The 18,565-nt window shown below is 36.4% G+C and overlaps 6 protein-coding genes and 1 pseudogene across 11 annotated transcripts in view; 2 read left to right on the top strand and 5 right to left on the bottom strand.

The window, feature by feature from the left end:
* Positions 437-3,967, bottom strand: LOC104737456. Of its 4 annotated transcripts, XM_010457636.2 has the most exons (10): positions 3,824-3,967; positions 3,467-3,538; positions 3,082-3,244; positions 2,340-2,974; positions 2,035-2,208; positions 1,830-1,946; positions 1,488-1,667; positions 1,359-1,405; positions 1,115-1,213; positions 437-891 (listed from the first exon to the last, which is right to left on the bottom strand). In XM_010457636.2, exons 2-10 carry the CDS (start codon positions 3,512-3,514, stop codon positions 696-698), a joined length of 1,659 nt encoding a protein of 552 aa, XP_010455938.1. In that variant the 5' UTR covers positions 3,515-3,538; positions 3,824-3,967; the 3' UTR covers positions 437-695. The 4 variants fall into 4 exon arrangements, with proteins under 4 accessions (XP_010455938.1, XP_010455936.1, XP_010455940.1 ...); XM_010457634.2 differs by lacking the exon at positions 437-891 and having other exon boundaries at positions 899-1,213; XM_010457638.2 differs by lacking the exon at positions 437-891 and having other exon boundaries at positions 899-1,213; positions 2,340-2,971.
* On the top strand, positions 4,598-6,333 carry LOC104737455 (uncharacterized isomerase BH0283-like). The gene is made up of 6 exons (XM_010457633.1): positions 4,598-4,685; positions 4,796-5,017; positions 5,151-5,456; positions 5,558-5,719; positions 5,840-5,923; positions 6,011-6,333. The coding sequence occupies exons 1-6, from the start codon at positions 4,650-4,652 to the stop codon at positions 6,116-6,118; spliced, it is 918 nt and encodes a 305-aa protein (XP_010455935.1). The 5' UTR covers positions 4,598-4,649; the 3' UTR covers positions 6,119-6,333.
* Positions 7,074-8,685, top strand: LOC104737452 (annotated as a pseudogene).
* Positions 8,552-12,449, bottom strand: LOC104737454 (small nuclear ribonucleoprotein Sm D1-like). Of its 2 annotated transcripts, none has more exons than XM_010457632.2 (4): positions 12,323-12,449; positions 12,102-12,178; positions 8,885-9,076; positions 8,552-8,793 (listed from the first exon to the last, which is right to left on the bottom strand). In XM_010457632.2, the coding sequence occupies exons 1-4, from the start codon at positions 12,334-12,336 to the stop codon at positions 8,717-8,719; spliced, it is 360 nt and encodes a 119-aa protein (XP_010455934.1). In that variant the 5' UTR covers positions 12,337-12,449; the 3' UTR covers positions 8,552-8,716. The 2 variants fall into 2 exon arrangements, with proteins under 2 accessions (XP_010455934.1, XP_010455933.1); XM_010457631.2 differs by lacking the exons at positions 12,102-12,178; positions 12,323-12,449 and adding exons at positions 10,350-10,426; positions 10,571-10,697.
* On the bottom strand, positions 12,995-16,218 carry LOC104737451. Of its 2 annotated transcripts, XM_010457629.2 has the most exons (6): positions 16,130-16,218; positions 14,234-15,536; positions 14,043-14,141; positions 13,718-13,877; positions 13,432-13,524; positions 12,995-13,305 (listed from the first exon to the last, which is right to left on the bottom strand). In XM_010457629.2, the coding sequence occupies exons 2-6, from the start codon at positions 14,327-14,329 to the stop codon at positions 13,187-13,189; spliced, it is 567 nt and encodes a 188-aa protein (XP_010455931.1). In that variant the 5' UTR covers positions 14,330-15,536; positions 16,130-16,218; the 3' UTR covers positions 12,995-13,186. The 2 variants fall into 2 exon arrangements, with proteins under 2 accessions (XP_010455931.1, XP_010455930.1); XM_010457628.2 differs by lacking the exon at positions 16,130-16,218 and having other exon boundaries at positions 14,043-14,147; positions 14,234-14,599.
* On the bottom strand, positions 16,050-18,105 carry LOC104737450 (pentatricopeptide repeat-containing protein At4g02820, mitochondrial-like). The gene is made up of 2 exons (XM_010457627.2): positions 17,751-18,105; positions 16,050-17,617 (listed from the first exon to the last, which is right to left on the bottom strand). The coding sequence occupies exons 1-2, from the start codon at positions 18,093-18,095 to the stop codon at positions 16,361-16,363; spliced, it is 1,602 nt and encodes a 533-aa protein (XP_010455929.1). The 5' UTR covers positions 18,096-18,105; the 3' UTR covers positions 16,050-16,360.
* The window catches only part of LOC104738484 (pentatricopeptide repeat-containing protein At4g02820, mitochondrial-like), a 6,424-nt gene continuing 5,999 nt past the window's right edge, over positions 18,141-18,565 (bottom strand). The window contains exon 3 of the mRNA XM_019234624.1: positions 18,141-18,194. Coding sequence (XP_019090169.1) covers positions 18,141-18,194 — 54 coding nt within the window. The remainder of the gene's footprint in view (positions 18,195-18,565) is intronic.

Here is an 18,565-nt window from a genome sequence, read left to right as displayed (position 1 = left end):
ATTCAAAAAGAAGATGAAATCTCAGTGGAAATATACCTGAGAGAGGGAGGGAGAAAAAAAGTTGTTTTTTTTTTTTTGTTCTGACAGTTTCCAGAGAAAATGGAATTGGCGATTGACTGTGAGAAACTAAAATTTTCCAAGAAAAGAGGAGAAGACGAGAGAAAATGGCGCCTTGAAGGTTTCTGTGAACGAACTCATATCTCTGAATCAACCAACGGTCTCGAGCAAGAAGAAGAAGAAGAATACAACAGGACATTATTGTCATTCTTCTTCTCCTTCTCCAACGACATTTCATCTTCTTCCTCTGATTCTCCTCTCTCGAATTAGAAAACAAGAGTGTATGTATATTGTCTAGTCATCCATATTTTCTTTAAATTTCGCAAATATCAAGTCATTAATTAACTCAGTCAGATAAGAAGATCGTGAAGCTGAATTCTACTAGTAAAAAAGTCTCTTAACTTTTGTTTTAAATCTCAAAATTCTATGACAAAACTTTTGAGTCTGGAGTATCAGAGAGAGTTCAAGAAAACACCAAAAGCAAACTGTACACTGAGAAGAAAGCTCAAAGATCCAAGCTTTACTCTATATAGAAAACAATAAAACGCATAATCCAAAAGCTCTTCATACTCTTTTATTCTTAACACCGATTTTATTATTTCTATAAAGAGATTAAATCTTCTCTAGAGACGAGACATTTAGAGTTCTAGCTCTTTGTCAAAGATGTCCCAGCCATCTTCCAGCAGCTCCTTACGTTCGTCTTTCTTATCATCATCAACCAAAGCTTTTAGCCTCTCGTCGTTGATCGAGGCTTCGGGTGTTTCATAAGATGCCTCCAAAGGCTTCTCCAGTGATAAGCTTCTCATGGATGATGCGGAAGAAGCCAGTTTACAGNTTGAATCTTCTCTAGAGACAAGACATTTAGAGTTCTAGCTCTTTGTCAAAGATGTCCCAGCCATCTTCCAGCAGCTCCTTACGTTCGTCTTTCTTATCATCATCAACCAAAGCTTTTAGCCTCTCGTCGTTGATCGAGGCTTCGGGTGTTTCATAAGATGCCTCCAAAGGCTTCTCCAGTGATAAGCTTCTCATGGATGATGCGGAAGAAGCCAGTTTACAGCTAGTCTGGCTTGAGGAGATTGATTGGCTCAATGGCACTCGATTGTCGAACTTCTCTTTCAAGTGTCTGATGTCTTGACAGATCACTGAGATTTCTCCTCTGTTGAAGCAAGTTACAAAGTGATTACAAGAAATAGTTAAAATCATTAAGCAGACAAGATTCACCACGAGATTATGAACATTTAAACAGCAAATAAATCAACAGATTCCAAATGATGTGCCTTTTGGTCAGGAAAAAGACTTACTGTAAGGAATCAACAATCCGACCATGCTCCACAAGGAAATCCCGCAGCTGCAGATTTTATAGATCAAGATAAGTTAATAAAATTGTGACTTCAGATTCAGAATCATGAACCTCAGGGCCGTGATGTTACCTTTGAATTTTCCTCTGCCTCCTGCTGCAGAAGCTTTGATTCTTGAACAACTTTCTCCATGATCGCTTCTTGCTCAGCAAATGCCTTGCGTGCAGAACCTTCTTTTTCCTGTTTTTCTTGCTCAGCAGCATTTTTTATCTCCAGCGCTGCCGCTAGTCTTGTTTCAAGTTCTCCACGCATCTAAAAGTACCCAAAGAATAAAACACAATCAGCAAAATCTTACAGTATGAAACAACGGATGTTAACAGTGTATTGTTAAGCAAGAATTGATGGAACGCAAATGAACAAAATAGATATACTGAGTGAATCAAGTTGGATCTAAATCGTGTGACCAACATTTACCTCATCAAGAACTGAAAGAGACTTGTCTCGTTCTTCTGATAAGTTGAGCAAGCGATTTTCAAGCTCATTAACTTCAGTGGTCAGAATTGACCTCTCCCCATAAACTTCTCCAGCATCCTGTGACTTAAAAGATGATTAGTTCGCTATAAAAAATCTGAGCAGATAAGAAATACGTATCAGTACAATATTAGTAACACAAAGTCACCATGTCATTTGCCTCCTTCGCATGTTCCAGCATTTTCTTCAGCTCCTCAACCTTGTCAAGAGTATCAAAGCCGCCTCTAGCAGCATCTTCCTTCGCCTTTTCTGCCTCCTTTTCTTGAAGTTCAACTTCTCTCATCAGGTTCATAATCGACTCCATCACAGTGAACAAGGTTCTCTACATCATCACAAAATCATAAAGAAAAGAATGATACTGAGATATCGCAAAAGCACTCCCACAGCAAATATAACCTCAAAATATCTATTTTCCCTGAAATTATAAAATGTAAAAATCATTCACTAGCATACCTTGTTACTTTTGGCATCTTCAATGATCTGTTCAAGGTGGGCAATGTTGCATCCGTGAGTTGATCTGCTAACAACAGAGCTAAAAGAACCACCCAGCTCTGGTTCACCATTTCCGACAGCCAAGGCGCCCTTTGATGTCTCGTCCACGAGATTTGAATCACTCAACTCTGCATCACTATTTTCAACAGCCAATGAACCACTTGATGACTCGTTCAAGTCAAATGAACTCCCAGTTCTACTTTGAAAACGAGGTGATTGTGTCATCTCCAAAATCAGCTTATGCATAGTATCTTCTGCATCCCGGCTTGTGCTAACTTCTGCCTGATTACCTGTAAGGTGAAACTCAACACCTTGGCAACCATCGCTAGTCAATTTGTCTCCCACCTGAACAAAGGCAGGGGGTTCTGAAGGAACAACTCTAGGCTCAACCGATCCGCTCAACCCGATCCTTGCTTTGCTATGAAAATCAAGATCACCATTTGCCATCACACTTTCCAACAGGTTCCTATTAGAAAGCAATTCAGTAACTGGTGCCCTTGTTTCATGGTCATAACCAACAGCCAGAGGGATAGTTCCTGAGGACGAAGCACCAGACTCTGAAACAGTCACCACACCGTTTTGCATACCACGTTCTACTGCATTACCAGCAGCCACATCATCAGCATATATCCTCAAACAACGAATGTACAAAAAGTCCCAATCACAGAACAGGAAAAATTTGATCATAGCAAAGAACAAGTACCTTTGTTGGGCACATGAGCGGGTGCATTGTTGTCAGGTGGTGTAGAAGTATCAGCCAAATTAGGGTAAAAGAGAGGAACAATCTCAGAAACAACAACAGCCGCAGCTTCATCAGCATCCTTTGGGTGTTCAATAGCAACAGCTTTTAAAAGCCTTGCATCAATCTGTAGAAATCAGATTAAGATAAGGAAAGATAGAAGTTGGTTCCATAAACAAAACAACGAGTAAAAAAGATTACTTGGTCAATCGTGGCATAACATAACAAAACAAAACAACTGGTGTCTTAACTTTATAAAACACAATTGCTTTTGTGAAGACATCATAACCAAAAATCACAAACCACGAGTCAAATTGAGTGAAGGAGAGATAAAGATAAGAGTTTTTACCTGTGGAAACAATTCCGCAAGAGATGAATAAACCGCTTTGTAACCCATCACAGAAGAAAAGATCAATTAAATCTGCAAAAACAAAAAACCCAACGATTATTCATCCTGACGCAACAGCTAGCTACTAGGTTGTCTTACGTTAATACAGAAAAAAAAAAAAAAAGACAATAACTTAAGGAGAAATATCAGCACACAACACTAATTTGGGAATCGAAACATAACAATACAGAACAGAACAAAAAAAGAAGAAGAGGTTTTTGATCAAAATTAACCTCGAGGGTCTTGTCAGTGATGGGTTTGTTTTTCTCAAAGCTTAAGAATCGAAAAGAAGGAATAAAAGAAGACGAACGAACGAACCTTTCAGAGATTTTTACGTTTTGACAGAGCAAAGGTAGCGGAAAAGTCGCAAATTCGGATTTTGAGAGATATTTTTGTTTTCGGGAATTGTGAGAGTTTTTGTTTCTTCTTGGAGAAGAGAGAGAGAGAGAACCCAAAACCAATACAATAAAGAAAGCAGAGCAACAATTACGATGCTAAGTAACAATAAGGGTACTTTCGGTATTTTCTTATAAGGCAATTTAGACCGACGTGTATTTGGCAATGTTAAGAAAGCGCTACGCGTTAAATAGGCGGTGATTCAATGTTTAGTGCCTAGAAGCTTAATTGGAATCTAGACGGTTTTAGGTGGTTTAGGCATTTACACTATAAAACTAATATATACATATATATATGATATTATATAATATACAAAATATGTATAAGAATAATAAAAATATTAAATCAAAAACATAACAATAGATAAAAACATTATTTCAATTCATTTTAAATAACATATTAAACATTTATAATTATGTTTATAGAAATAAACCTTATAAATTTTAAATTTGTACAATTAAAATTCTAAAATTTTACTAAAATGATGATACTATAATTTTAGGCGGTCAAAGTGGTCGTGTAGGCGGTGCTATTGCGTCTAGCACCTAGACGGAGTGGAGACTGACGTCTAGAACATTTTTTCAAACACTGATATTTGGATTATTAGGCCCAGATATTTGGGTTTAAAATGCGGGCCTAATTTATAAATGGGCCTTATTAAAAATAATAAATTACAGCATATGCCTCTTGTTGAGAGAATTGATTTTGAGAAAAGCAAAAAAACTCTACGGTCTCTTCTGAAAAACACATGATGGGGAAGAAGAAAGCTGTCAAGTACTTCGTGGTACTTAACTTATTCTCTTCTCAATTCTTCAGCTTTTTTTTTTTTTTTTTTTCAGATTCTTCTTCGATCACTGATGAAAGACTGTTTTTTCTAAAAATAAAAAAATAAAGGTGGATGCTTTCACTGATTCGGCTTTCAAAGGGAACCCAGCTGCGGTTTGTTTCCTCGAAGACGACAACAACGAGAGAGACGACACGTGGCTTCAGTCTCTCGCTGCCGAGTTCAACATCTCCGAAACTTGTTTTCTTACTCCCATCACCACCACCACCACCACTGCCACTGGTTTCCATTCATCTCGCTTCAGTCTCCGCTGGTTTACCCCTTTAGCCGAGGTTGACCTTTTCAAAGTTTTAATTTTTTACTTCAGATTTGAGAGACCCTTTTGATTTGTGTCCATCTCGATTCTTCTAATTGTGATTACAAAGGCTTATTTATCAGTTGCTGTTTTTTTTTTTTTAATTTTAGGTGGATCTTTGTGGTCATGCCACTTTGGCATCTGCTCATTGTCTCTTCTCCGATGGTTTAGTTGACACAGACAAGGTTGAGTTTGTCACACGATCAGGGATTCTTACTGCTAAGCGTATTTCGGATGATACTTCAGAGCTCAATGATGGTGAAGTGAAAGGAGGATCCTTTTTCATCGAGTTGAACTTCCCTGTGGTTCCATCTTGTGATGTCAATCTCAGTGATGTCTCCTCTTCCATGATCACCAAGGCCTTGAACGGTGCTACCATTGTTGATATTAAAGTTACTGCAAGTAACAACCTCCTCGTAAGTTTTTTTTTTTTAATCTTTGCTTTCAACTTGGAGCATTGCGTTGTAATATCTGTGTATGACTTTTTGAGTTAGTCTTTTATGCAACTTGCTTGCAGGTTTCGCTTCCATCTATGGAATCTGTCACTGATTTGCAACCAAGAATGGATGATGTATTGAAATGTCCCTGTGACGGCATAATTGTTACAGCTGCTGGTTCTGCAGGATCGGCCTATGATTTTTACAGTCGATACTTTGCTCCCAAGTTCGGAGTCGATGAGGTGAAAGATTATAGCTGCATCTTACTCTATGATCTAACTATCATTATTCTTACGAGTGAACAAAACACCAAGGAATATGTTTTTTTTTTGTGTGACTGAACTGTGTCGCCTGTTTTCTAGGACCCTGTTTGTGGAAGTGCACATTGTGCATTGGCACATTACTGGAGCCTCAAGATGAACAAGTGTGATTTCTTAGCCTACCAAGTAATCTCTCTCATCTCTTTAAATTTTTGTGTAACGTTTAGTAGTGCTTCCTTGTGAATGATTGAGTTTTTGGAAATTTTGCTTTAGGCTTCGCCTAGGAGTGGAACAATTAGGATTCATCTAGACAAGGAGAAGCAGAGGGTTCTCCTTAGAGGCAAATCCGTGACTGTGATGGAAGGTCATGTCTTGGTCTGATCTGAGATTATCTAATGTGTTGAATGACTTTGGTTCCCCCCATGGCCTAGTTCTTCGTCGTATTTGAAGCTTTCCAATTAATTTGTGGACGCTTTCATATTTGTACTTGTAATTCTGCTTAATCATGTCAGTCTTGTATATCTGTAAGCTGTATTATAAGAGCCTGTGAATGTTGACCATTCAATGGAAAAAATATCACTTCCTTTTTTTGGTAAGTGGATTTTTGTGATCTGCAACATTGTGCATTGGCACATCACCATAGCCTAGATTAGGATAAATCATAAATGAGGTACTCGATGATCTATCTAACCTTTCTGTCTTGACCGCCTCTCATAGACAAGACATTTGTTGTTGATGAGTTGACAAAGGAGAAAGGTACGGGTATATTGAAAGAAAAAGTTGTATTCCCACAATATTACCAATCAATTATATTTACCTTTTCGGTCTCCAATTCATTTTGGAATAGATTCTGTAGATGGGACGTGGAACACATGAACCATGAGTAATGAGTGGTAAGTTTGGCATCTAGTGGCTTCACATAATTTTCAGCTTTCATTTCTTTTTGTATGCTTGTAGTTGTTGGCAACAACTTAATTGTTGCTAACTTGCTATAGGCCTAAGTCTATATCTAATATAACAATTAGCATAAGAATAATGAAATAAACCATCAACATGCCATACTTTAGTGTCAATTATAAGTGCTCTTTTTAGTGTAGTCACTTTATTATAGATCTGTGTTTTCGTGAATATAAAAATTGAATTTTTTAAATGATGCAGATTTCATAATGATCGAGTCCAATTCAACTATTAGCCGAGATTTGTTACAGTAATATTATTAAACAGAATAAAAAAAAAAAGTTAAATGATTTTGCCTTTTCAAGATTTTGTTTTCTCCAAATCATATAAAGTGGCATTAGGAATTTAAGACCTTTAAAAATGGTATATATTTGTAGCTTTGGTCATACAAAAACATCAAAGGGAAAGACAGAAACAAAAACATCAACGGCAATGAACTTTCCTGTGAAGTACTTTGTGGTATTTGTATATTTCTTTCTTCTTTGTATTATCAATGGATGTTCTTTTTGGTGACTTTATTAGTGAATATTGCTAAACACAGGTCGATGCATTCACTGAGTCAGCCTTCAAGGGGAACCAAGCCGCAGTGTGTTTCCTTGAAGAGGAGCATGAGAAAGACGATGCATGGCTTCAGTCTCTGGCTGCTGAGTTTGACCTTCCCTTGACTTGTTTTCTTACTTCGATCATCGGCTCCAGTCCACCACGCTTTCTTCTCCGGTGGTTCACTTCTGTAGCTGAGGTCTGTCTTGCATATTATTACACTACTCCTCCCTCTGTTTCATATTATAAGATGTTTTATTTTTACTTTATTTGATTTTTTACAGATGGATATATGTGGTCATGCAACATTAGCATCTGCTCACAGTATCTTCTCAAACAGTTTGGCTGGTTCTTCTAATACGGTCGAGTTTTCGACCCACGCGGGGATTCTAACTGCTAAAAGGCTCTCTGATTGTGATGCGAAAAGATCTTTCTTGATCGAAGTGAACTTCCCTGTGATCACAACTTTTGAGTACAGCTCCAATGATGTCTCCATCTTCTCTAAAGCCTTGGACGGAGCTACCATTGTCGATGTTCGAGACACTAAAACAGATAAACTCACATTTAAACCCTTGAAAGGAGCTTCCAAAACAACTTCAACTGATCAAATCATGGTATGCATTTCATATTTTATTTTTATTTTATTGAACTTTATATTATATGCTTGTTCTTATAGAATCTGATTACAGGTTGTGCTTTCATCTTGGGAATCTGTCATTGAGTTGAAGCCAAGAGTGGATGATTTAATGAAATGCCCTGGCAAAGTGATGATTGTTACCGCTGCTGCTCCCCAAGGATCTCCGTTTGATTTCTGCAGTCGACTCTTTGCTCCAAAATTAGGACTCAATGAGGTTAAGAAACTAATCTGCTATTTCATGAGATCAACTCTCCTTGTCGTAGCCGCAAACATAACACCAACGTCTTAACTTATACCTCTTTTGCTTTGGAGCTTATGTTCTTCCAGGACTCTGTATGTGGAAGTGCACACTGTTCATTAGCACATTACTGGAGCATCAAGATGAACAAGTGTGATTTCGTAGCTTATGCGGTAATTCCTCTAACTCTGAAAGTATCTAACATTTTGAAGTGAAGAAGCAACACATATTTTACTGAATCAACAAATTTGTTTTTCAGGCTTCAAGAAGAAGTGGAACACTTAAGGTTCATTATGATAAGGAGAAGCAGAGAGCTCGCTCACCGGGAAAGCTGTGACTGTCATGAAAGGCTCTATCTTAGTTTAACCTTTGGCTGTTTGATTTCTCGAACTCCGTAAGTGTTGTAATAAAGTGATGATGAGAGTCAATAATAAAACGAAACTGAGTGCTGTAAGTTTGGCAATAACGTATCAAATCTCAAAATCATGAAAACTTGGAGATAACAAGAAACTTTCTTCATGACACCACATCTCACTACAAGATAGATCTTTTACAATCCTGATGTTACAAAAAAAAGAAGACCAAGCTTTTGGTAACTGCAAAATGCTCAACGACCACCAGGTCCACCACGGCCACGTCCACGACCTCTTCCACGCCCACGTCCTCGACCAGCTGGGATCTTCCCTGATACCAAAGCGAACGATAAAATATATGAGAGTCTAGACAAAAAAAAAAAAACCACAGGCATAGTTTAGAGAAAGATATGTTTATTTACCTGCAGTTGGCTTTTTCGGTTTGATTCTTGGAGTGTCTTCAACAAGCAAAGTCTCAAGATTCAAACTGTCCGGAAGAATATAATAGCGAATGTTGTTTCCCCTGACGCTTAAGTGGTCTAATATAACTGGATTCTTCCCTTTCAAAGTGAGTTTCACAGCCTTTAAATGAGTGTTCATACTAACATCAACACCTGCATTAAATTATCACAAGTAGATATAACACCGGTTAGTGGTGATTGATAATTGCATTCTATACAAAACAATGTCAGAGAAGGACATGAAACAAATAATTAACATTACAGAACACTTGTACTGGACAAGGAAATCAACCAGTTGACGAGAATAAATGAGAAGACGAATAAATCCATAGGATAACATTTTGTAAAGATTCATAAACATTTTTACAAGGAAAGAAAAAAGAAGAGGGCCTCTCAAGTGCTAAAACTCATTCCCATCGACTTTGATATATCTTAAGTTTACTCACTGAATCACGAATCTTCTGGTACAGTGCTGCTTAGGAGTGACCATAGTTTAGACGAACTAAACACCTAAACTATAAAGCAGCATCTAATGTATCATCTGCAACTGATGAGACCAGTACCATTCATTTCTTGCAAACAAGAGAGTCAACACCCAAAATGCATTGCTAGGTCAAAAATAAAGACTCGGCCAAACTCAAATTCGTCAAGCATTATCACTAATAACAGAACTACACCTCAGAAATTGTAAATCCCAGAGCTCAAAGTTTGAAGAAGAAATAAAACAAATTCATAAACCTCAACTATAAAGATCTAGTGTATTCATCTGCATCTGACTCAAACAGTCTAACTCGGGTTAACACCAACAAAGCATAACTAGGGCACAAACACTCTGGCTAAACTCAAAATTACACCTCAAAAATTTGAGAAAACGAGAGCTTCCATTAATTACAACCATTAAAGGAGAAACTCAGAGCAACAAGGCATCGCAGATTTGAAAGCAAAACTCTAGATAGAGCTGTATCATCTGCAACTGACTAGACCAGTATCATTCATTTCTTGCAAACAAGAGAGTCAACACCCACAATGCATTGCTAGGTCAAAAAATCCAAACTCAAATTCGTCAGCCATTATCACTGATAACAGAACTACACCTCAGAATTTGTAAATCCCAGAGCTCCATTAGTTATAACCATCATAGGAGAAACTAAACCATCTCATGGGTAATCAAAGTTTGAAGAAGAACTAAAACAAAAGTCATAAAACTCAACTATAAAGATCTCTAGTGTATTCATCTGCATCTGACCCAAACAGTCTCACTCGGGTTAACACCAACAAAGCATAACTAGGGTAAAACACTCTGGCTAAACTCAAAATTACACCTCAGAATTTGAGAATACGAGAGCTTCCATTAATTACAACAAAGCAACCGCAGATTTTTAAGCAAAACCCTAAATAGAGCTATGGGAGTAAAGAAGAAACGTACCTGTAATGGTTCCATGAACAATGGTTCCGTTCTTAAGCTCGATAGAAACTGTTTCGTTGTTCAATTTCATCAAAAACCTGCGGCAAAACAAAAACCCCCAAGATACCAAAATCAAACAGCGAAGAGAGCAAGGAAACAAAGAAAACACTCAAAAGTTTCGAAGCAAAAGTCAAATCAAAACCTAAGAAAGATAGAATCAGAGTAAAGAAGAAAAATCGTACCTGACGAGCTTCATGGTGAGAGAGTAGAACGATGAAGAGACGCAAATTAGGGCTTTGAGGAAAGAGAGCAGTGGCGAAAAGAAGCGAGAGCGGGAGGAAGATAAAAGAAAGGAATTGGGGATTTTTATGTTTTCACTAAAATTACTAATTATTATTATAGAGATTCTACTTTTTAACACCGACGGTCTCTTATTTCTCAAATTATTTGGTTACACCCCGGTACTTTTTAGATTAACGAAAACACCCTTCTCAACTTTTTTTAATTTAACAAAAACAACCCTGAAGGGAAAAAAAATTATTCACCACTAAAATAACTTGAATAATCAGATTTGAAATCTTGAAACGAAAATTTTGAAAAAAAAATCAATCTAAAATTATTTAGTATGCAAAATTCAACTGTAGATAATTAAATAATTAGTGATTGTTTTAATTACACCGTCTAAGACTATTCTATCTGTACAACAGTGGCAGCAACTCGCATAAGAACAAGAACGGGGACTTACTATTCTTGGTTTGGTCTATATATTAGACCAATAGTAACATTGGTGTTCACATCCAGTCATTTTTATCTACGATTTTATCATATTTCCTTCAAAACTCCATTAGAAATTGTGTCACTGTGTCTAACTAAATTGTGCAAGTTTAAAAAGGGAAGTTTGAAGGGAGGATATATACACAGTAACAAACGGGTTGATCTTATTTGGATATTATATCAGTAATCCAATGGTAACAAAGCATACAGGACACTGCACATAATAAAATCCAATGATATTTATTCATTTTGTTTTGTTTGATTCTACTTTGTTCACATTAGTAAGTAAAGTTGGTCAATGGCACCACGGTAGGCTCGATTGGATCAGGTCATCAATAAATCCATTCATCCGGTAGAAGTTTCTCCGGCGAGTCAATCGGAGTTTCACCTTCAATTTTCATAGGCATTACCAACATTTCGCTCTTCTTCTTCAAATTATTTTCTCGAATATCTACATTAAACAACAATAGAACAAATTGTTACTATTTCAACCGAGGATATAATGCATTTCAATACCCTTCTTATAAATGTAACGTGATGCATCGAGAAGAAAAGGTTAATGGTCAGTAGAAAAAACCTGGATGAGGAGGAGAGATATGGATGCCATTGTTGTGAATGTTGAGATTGAGTGCTTGAACTACACGCGTCGGGAGAAGCACCGGCGAACAAGCTGTGACCATTTCATTTTTATTGTCAATATTACTCAAAATTTGTATATCCAAATCATATTGTCTTAATGAGTTTAAATATATATAAAAAAAAAAGTTGAAGACCTCATGGAGGTAAAATTTTGTAATACTCTTGGAAAACAATATGCACTATTTTGTTCATAGATAATTACTGTTGATTAATAAATAAATAACCTGATTTCTTTTTGGTGGGGGGATGAGAAGCAGTGGCCGNTTGAGAATACGAGAGCTTCCATTAATTACAACAAAGCAACCGCAGATTTTTAAGCAAAACCCTAAATAGAGCTATGGGAGTAAAGAAGAAACGTACCTGTAATGGTTCCATGAACAATGGTTCCGTTCTTAAGCTCGATAGAAACTGTTTCGTTGTTCAATTTCATCAAAAACCTGCGGCAAAACAAAAACCCCCAAGATACCAAAATCAAACAGCGAAGAGAGCAAGGAAACAAAGAAAACACTCAAAAGTTTCGAAGCAAAAGTCAAATCAAAACCTAAGAAAGATAGAATCAGAGTAAAGAAGAAAAATCGTACCTGACGAGCTTCATGGTGAGAGAGTAGAACGATGAAGAGACGCAAATTAGGGCTTTGAGGAAAGAGAGCAGTGGCGAAAAGAAGCGAGAGCGGGAGGAAGATAAAAGAAAGGAATTGGGGATTTTTATGTTTTCACTAAAATTACTAATTATTATTATAGAGATTCTACTTTTTAACACCGACGGTCTCTTATTTCTCAAATTATTTGGTTACACCCCGGTACTTTTTAGATTAACGAAAACACCCTTCTCAACTTTTTTTAATTTAACAAAAACAACCCTGAAGGGAAAAAAAATTATTCACCACTAAAATAACTTGAATAATCAGATTTGAAATCTTGAAACGAAAATTTTGAAAAAAAAATCAATCTAAAATTATTTAGTATGCAAAATTCAACTGTAGATAATTAAATAATTAGTGATTGTTTTAATTACACCGTCTAAGACTATTCTATCTGTACAACAGTGGCAGCAACTCGCATAAGAACAAGAACGGGGACTTACTATTCTTGGTTTGGTCTATATATTAGACCAATAGTAACATTGGTGTTCACATCCAGTCATTTTTATCTACGATTTTATCATATTTCCTTCAAAACTCCATTAGAAATTGTGTCACTGTGTCTAACTAAATTGTGCAAGTTTAAAAAGGGAAGTTTGAAGGGAGGATATATACACAGTAACAAACGGGTTGATCTTATTTGGATATTATATCAGTAATCCAATGGTAACAAAGCATACAGGACACTGCACATAATAAAATCCAATGATATTTATTCATTTTGTTTTGTTTGATTCTACTTTGTTCACATTAGTAAGTAAAGTTGGTCAATGGCACCACGGTAGGCTCGATTGGATCAGGTCATCAATAAATCCATTCATCCGGTAGAAGTTTCTCCGGCGAGTCAATCGGAGTTTCACCTTCAATTTTCATAGGCATTACCAACATTTCGCTCTTCTTCTTCAAATTATTTTCTCGAATATCTACATTAAACAACAATAGAACAAATTGTTACTATTTCAACCGAGGATATAATGCATTTCAATACCCTTCTTATAAATGTAACGTGATGCATCGAGAAGAAAAGGTTAATGGTCAGTAGAAAAAACCTGGATGAGGAGGAGAGATATGGATGCCATTGTTGTGAATGTTGAGATTGAGTGCTTGAACTACACGCGTCGGGAGAAGCACCGGCGAACAAGCTGTGACCATTTCATTTTTATTGTCAATATTACTCAAAATTTGTATATCCAAATCATATTGTCTTAATGAGTTTAAATATATATAAAAAAAAAAGTTGAAGACCTCATGGAGGTAAAATTTTGTAATACTCTTGGAAAACAATATGCACTATTTTGTTCATAGATAATTACTGTTGATTAATAAATAAATAACCTGATTTCTTTTTGGTGGGGGTATGAGAAGCAGTGGCCGGAAGAAAAACTCCGGTACCGGAAGTTGTACGGCCAGGGGAAACCAAGAAAAATGCTTGCATACGGTCCTCTCCTTTGCTCCTTTGCCAATTGCTTTGTTGCTTTTGTCTTGAGTTATAGTTCTTCAAAACACACACAAAATATTTACAAATTATTTTAGTTCTAAATTTTCAATTAGATTATCACAAAGACATGTAAAACAGAATAATATACGGAAGAAGAATATCTAATGATGTCCATAATGATATTTCTCCAAATCCCTTGGGAAAAAAATCCAAAAAAAGTACCTTAGAAAAGGTTTCTCTAAGAGGAGGTGCGCCGGGCAGGCGGAATCCACCGTTACCGTGGTTGTGGTTGTGGTAGTGGTGATGGTTCTTGACAGATTTCTGCAACTATATGAAAATGTTACCATCAACTTTCATACATACAACGAGAACAAAAGTTAACATGATAATAATCCATTAGAGGATATACAAACCTGATGTTTGGTGGAATGATCAAATAAGGGATCTTGAAGAACATGAGAGGGTGACCATATTTGCCTATCCTTGTGACCGATGATGATTTCACCCATTTGAAATCGTCGAATATACTAATCACTTTGAATCAATCTTAGAAGAAGAAGAAGAAGAAGATTAAGAGAGAATCTCAATGGAAAAGTTTTCTTTGTTGAGAAAGAAAAAAAAAAAAGAAAAAAGAAGAGAAGAGGTTTTGATTTTTTTCCCCCAACTTCTGACCTGAATCTTAACTATAAATATTACTCACTACGGGGTTTGCAAAGTAGAGGGACAGACGATGATGACGAATTGGTTGCAATGCTAATTATTTTATAATAAGAAAGATCATTTTAATGCCGCCATTTCAAATTTTCTTATTTATAGAAAACTATTTATTACGTTGACATCACAAAGACGAAATTGTTTGAATTTGGGTTTCATCATTACTACGACGAGGTTAAAACGAGAGTTACACACGCTTTCGTTTCAAATTTTCAAAACAATACAAAATCATCATTATCGATTTCCTACTTTGGATTGGAAAGCCCTTTTTTTTGGGTCGATTATTCACATAAATCGCGTTGTAACCGTGGGGGTAACACGTTAGCATTAATAGAAAATTACTAGACTACAAAATATTTATTTGACTTTTAATTTCCATTTTAGAGTTAACTTTTAAAACCGAGCGATCATAAGTAATTTATATTATTTGTTATATTGTTAAATTATTATATAGTTTCTAAGAAAGATTGAGGAGGTCATGTCGGGGAGTGGGTTGAGTTGTATGAACTATGAAGTAAACGCCTACCCTCGATTTTTAATGACATTTTTTATGTTTAATGATCTAATTTTCAAACTGTTCCTTAATAAACAAGGGTTTTACCTAAACTACAAACTAATATTTTTATCATTTCTTTGTGATTTTGTTTCGCATTACTTGTTCTTGTTCATCTTATCATCGCATTATTTTTATGGCTACCCAATTACTTTCATTTATTTTTATTTTTTTGAGAAACCAAAACCTCTAGATAGAAACCAATTTTATGTGTTCAACTTTGTATTTAAGAGCTCAAAAGCAAACTACAGTATGTTACAAAAATGGGCAGAAGAAAAAGTAATGATTTTTTAATCATTTATTCTACTATCCCATAATCCATATCTTTATATATTGAAAAGTTAGGAAAATCAAATGACCAACAGCGCCACTTCTTCTTAACAACCTTCACCAACCTTCCCAAGTTCTTCGAATTTCTTTTAAGGAAAATCTTTTACCTCAAGTGGGCTCTACATCAAGATTAGTCGTGAGACTACATGACCAATCTTGGAGATAAGTTTAAGTAATTATTAAATTAGTATAGGCTGCTAGCTCTAACCTGTCAATCATAGTTTTACAATTAACCATGCACTTCAATTAAAAATAAACAGAGGAATCAGATTCAAACACATCCCGAGTCTAAGGTTTTATGGGTACACAAGTGTAGTTTACCTACCAGCTTAATAAATGCTAGAGTCCTATACTAATCATATTTAGGTAGAAGATCAAAATTCAGAAAAAATATTTAGAAAAAATATTAAGATTTGTAGCTCCTACTTGCAACTATATGGATATGGGTTTATGGTTAAAATAGTTGACTAACTGTTTGGAGCTGAACAAATCCACTTTGGACACAAGTCTTTGAAGCTTACATAAGCTTACACAAGTCATAACTACCCAACAAGACGAGTTGAAGTAGGTTTTTCAGTTAGTCAACCTCTAAAGATCATTTGACATCATCACTACTTTAGAGAACCAAAGAATATAAAATTGCCACTATTAAAAATAGTTTTTAGTCATATTAATGAGAAAACATAATACATAAAACAAAGGAATAACTCACCGTAATCTTTGCAGCAACTTCATTCATTTGCAGATTTTGGGAAGATTACTCTCTTCAAGCTCTAATTCTCCGAGCAAGTGGAATATTACTGCTTCAAGCCAAGTATCTCGATTGGTCGGGAGTTGTTCTTCAAACGATCAGCTCTCCAAATATGGATTCACTCCAAATTTGTTTTCTGTATTCCTCGGTTTGTGGAAATTGCAGACCGAAACTAACTCTGCAGCGTTTAGGCTAGGAAATGGTGGACGAGATGTCAGTCACACGCATTTGACTGGTTAGTCTTATGAGCTCCTTAGTCTCTTCATCTAACTCTACATTATCCTTTGCCATACGCTCTTCAACTATGAGTGCCATTTCGCCTGCTTTAGCATAAGTACGTAATAAGGAATTGTAGAGCTGAGTGTTCACATGACCAGCCTTTCGGAGTATAGTCATTAGCTTCTCTGCTTCTTTAACATTCCCTTGTTCCTCGAGTTCCTTGCACACTCCTTTAATTAATCTTACATTCACAGTCCATTTCTTCACAGAATCAATGGATTTACCGAAACAATCTAATACTTTCTCCATATCTTCACGCTTCAGATAAGCCCATGTGAGAATCTCCCATGTAGAATAGCTCGGGCTTATCCCTTTTTCCACAATGCGTTCGTAAAACTTCTCTCCCAGAAGAACCTCGTCTCTGTTCATGTACTCAGCAAGGATTAGATTTGGGATTCTAGCATCTCTTGTTCCAGAGACAGATTCCCATTCATCGTACAAAGCTTTGGCTTGTTCGAATTCACCAAGTTTCACCACCGCAGATATCATGCTGAGGTATTCAGCATCATTCATTTTCTTGAAAGAGGACTTAACCTTCTTCCAAGTTAAGTCAACTCCATCTTTGTCTCCCAAGTTCGCGTGCAGGCTTATGAGAGAAGCATAAGCAACCCGGTTCTTCTTAGAAACTAACTTCTCCATCTCCTTCAAAGCAAGTTTCGCCTTTTCGAGATTATCAGTCTTAGCATACAAATTCGTTAACACGCTGTAAGTCACCCAGTCTGGATTCAGCTTTGCTTCCTTCGCCTTAAGGTAAACTTTCTCCGCACCTTCAACATCGTTTCCAGAGGCAAACGCAGTGAGCCACAGATTATAAGTAACAATATCAGGAGACGCTTTGATCTTCAATTCCTTAATCAGCACAGGGACTTTCTCAAACTGCCCTTTGGATATATACATGGATAGCATATGATTGTAAGGCAGACAAGATTTCAAGAAACCACATTCACCCATTTTCTCAAACAATGCCTCAGCTTTATCAGACAACTTGTTCTGCACATAACTGTGGAGAAGAGAAGTGCAAGCAGCATGGCCTCGCATTTGATCTGGCATATCTTCGAAAAACTTCTCAGCACTGTTCAAACCACGGATTTTGGAAATCAAATCAAGATGTACAGCATAATCACCAGCCTGCAGCTTTATATCTTCTTGTAGAACCATCCATTCACATATCTGCACATAATACAATACAACAGTTTACCACAATGAACTCCAAATCAAACCAACTAAATAAGATTCAAATTGCATAGAGTAATCATGATAGAATCAGGGTAAATCAAATTCGAAATTGAGAAAAAGCACGAACCTCAAGAGCGTGTTTATAGCGTTTGATCTTACGAAGCTCTCTAACGATTCGATTAAGTTCGTATTTGCGAACGGAGTGGCCTTCTTCTCTCCATTTCCGGATGGTAACAACGGCACTGCGTTTCGTATACGTGAGGCCTAACAGTCTCCCTCCTAGAGTGTCTCTTCCTCCAACTACGGTTTCTTTTTTATTACTCGCTGCTCCTCCTCCTCCTCCTCCTCCGCTGCGAGTCTTTACCACGGCTGCCTCGGCCGCCGTGTCCACCGTCGTCGCGGCGGCGGAGAAAAGGCGGCAAATGGAGACTAGGGTTGGCCGAACAGAGCGAACCAACATGTTTTGATTCATCTTTAGTAAATTACTGAGCTCTGTGTGGAGTTTTGAGTCCCTTGCTTACTCTGTGTTGGCATGAGAGCCAGTTGTGTTGGGCCTAGTATCGGCCCAATTCTAAATACAGAACCCAATTACGTTTACAAGAAATAAAATAAAATTGACATCAGCAAAAAAACTAGAGTTTGAACTTTGAATTTTGAAAATTGAAAATGTTCCTAGAGCAATCAATTTATTCATGTTATTTCACCATATTCAATTATTTATAAAAAAATTATATAAAATTTTTACATAGTTTATTAATTTGTGTGAAGCATGTCACACTGTTTGGAAAACAGAAGATAAAATAATATTTAAGATCACCATTATACATATATAAATAAAATTAATTTTCATATTATCACTGATTAGTATTTCAATACAAATATATGAAACCATAGTTTTATATATATATATATATATATATATATATATATATATATATATAT

This window comes from Camelina sativa, chromosome 13 (assembly GCF_000633955.1).
Source record: "Camelina sativa cultivar DH55 chromosome 13, Cs, whole genome shotgun sequence".
Lineage (NCBI taxonomy): Eukaryota > Viridiplantae > Streptophyta > Magnoliopsida > Brassicales > Brassicaceae > Camelina > Camelina sativa.
Note: the sequence above shows the minus strand (reverse complement) of the source record. Positions and strands in the feature narration are given on the sequence as shown.

Excerpts from the sequence above, each read along its gene's own strand:
- LOC104737456 (XM_010457636.2), bottom strand. The coding sequence starts at position 3,514 with ATGGGTTACAAAGCGGTTTATTCATCTCTTGCGGAATTGTTTCCACAG. Across the intron at positions 2,209-2,339 it reads AAGATGCCAAAAGTAACAAG|AGAACCTTGTTCACTGTGAT; the intron begins GTATGCTAGTGA and ends GTGATGATGTAG. Across the intron at positions 1,406-1,487 it reads AGGCAGAGGAAAATTCAAAG|CTGCGGGATTTCCTTGTGGA; the intron begins GTAACATCACGG and ends TAAAATCTGCAG.
- LOC104737455 (XM_010457633.1), top strand. The coding sequence starts at position 4,650 with ATGATGGGGAAGAAGAAAGCTGTCAAGTACTTCGTG. Across the intron at positions 4,686-4,795 it reads AAGCTGTCAAGTACTTCGTG|GTGGATGCTTTCACTGATTC; the intron begins GTACTTAACTTA and ends AAAAAAATAAAG. Across the intron at positions 5,720-5,839 it reads CCAAGTTCGGAGTCGATGAG|GACCCTGTTTGTGGAAGTGC; the intron begins GTGAAAGATTAT and ends CCTGTTTTCTAG.
- LOC104737454 (XM_010457632.2), bottom strand. Across the intron at positions 9,077-12,101 it reads TGTTCATGGAACCATTACAG|GTGTTGATGTTAGTATGAAC; the intron begins GTACGTTTCTTC and ends AATTTAATGCAG. Across the intron at positions 8,794-8,884 it reads ACCGAAAAAGCCAACTGCAG|GGAAGATCCCAGCTGGTCGA; the intron begins GTAAATAAACAT and ends CTTTGGTATCAG.
- LOC104737451 (XM_010457628.2), bottom strand. The coding sequence starts at position 14,329 with ATGGGTGAAATCATCATCGGTCACAAGGATAGGCAAATATGGTCACCC. Across the intron at positions 13,878-14,042 it reads TTAGAGAAACCTTTTCTAAG|AACTATAACTCAAGACAAAA; the intron begins GTACTTTTTTTG and ends TGTGTTTTGAAG. Across the intron at positions 13,525-13,717 it reads CCCCACCAAAAAGAAATCAG|CTTGTTCGCCGGTGCTTCTC; the intron begins GTTATTTATTTA and ends AAATGGTCACAG.
- LOC104737450 (XM_010457627.2), bottom strand. The coding sequence starts at position 18,095 with ATGAATCAAAACATGTTGGTTCGCTCTGTTCGGCCAACCCTAGTCTCC. Across the intron at positions 17,618-17,750 it reads GCTATAAACACGCTCTTGAG|ATATGTGAATGGATGGTTCT; the intron begins GTTCGTGCTTTT and ends TATTATGTGCAG.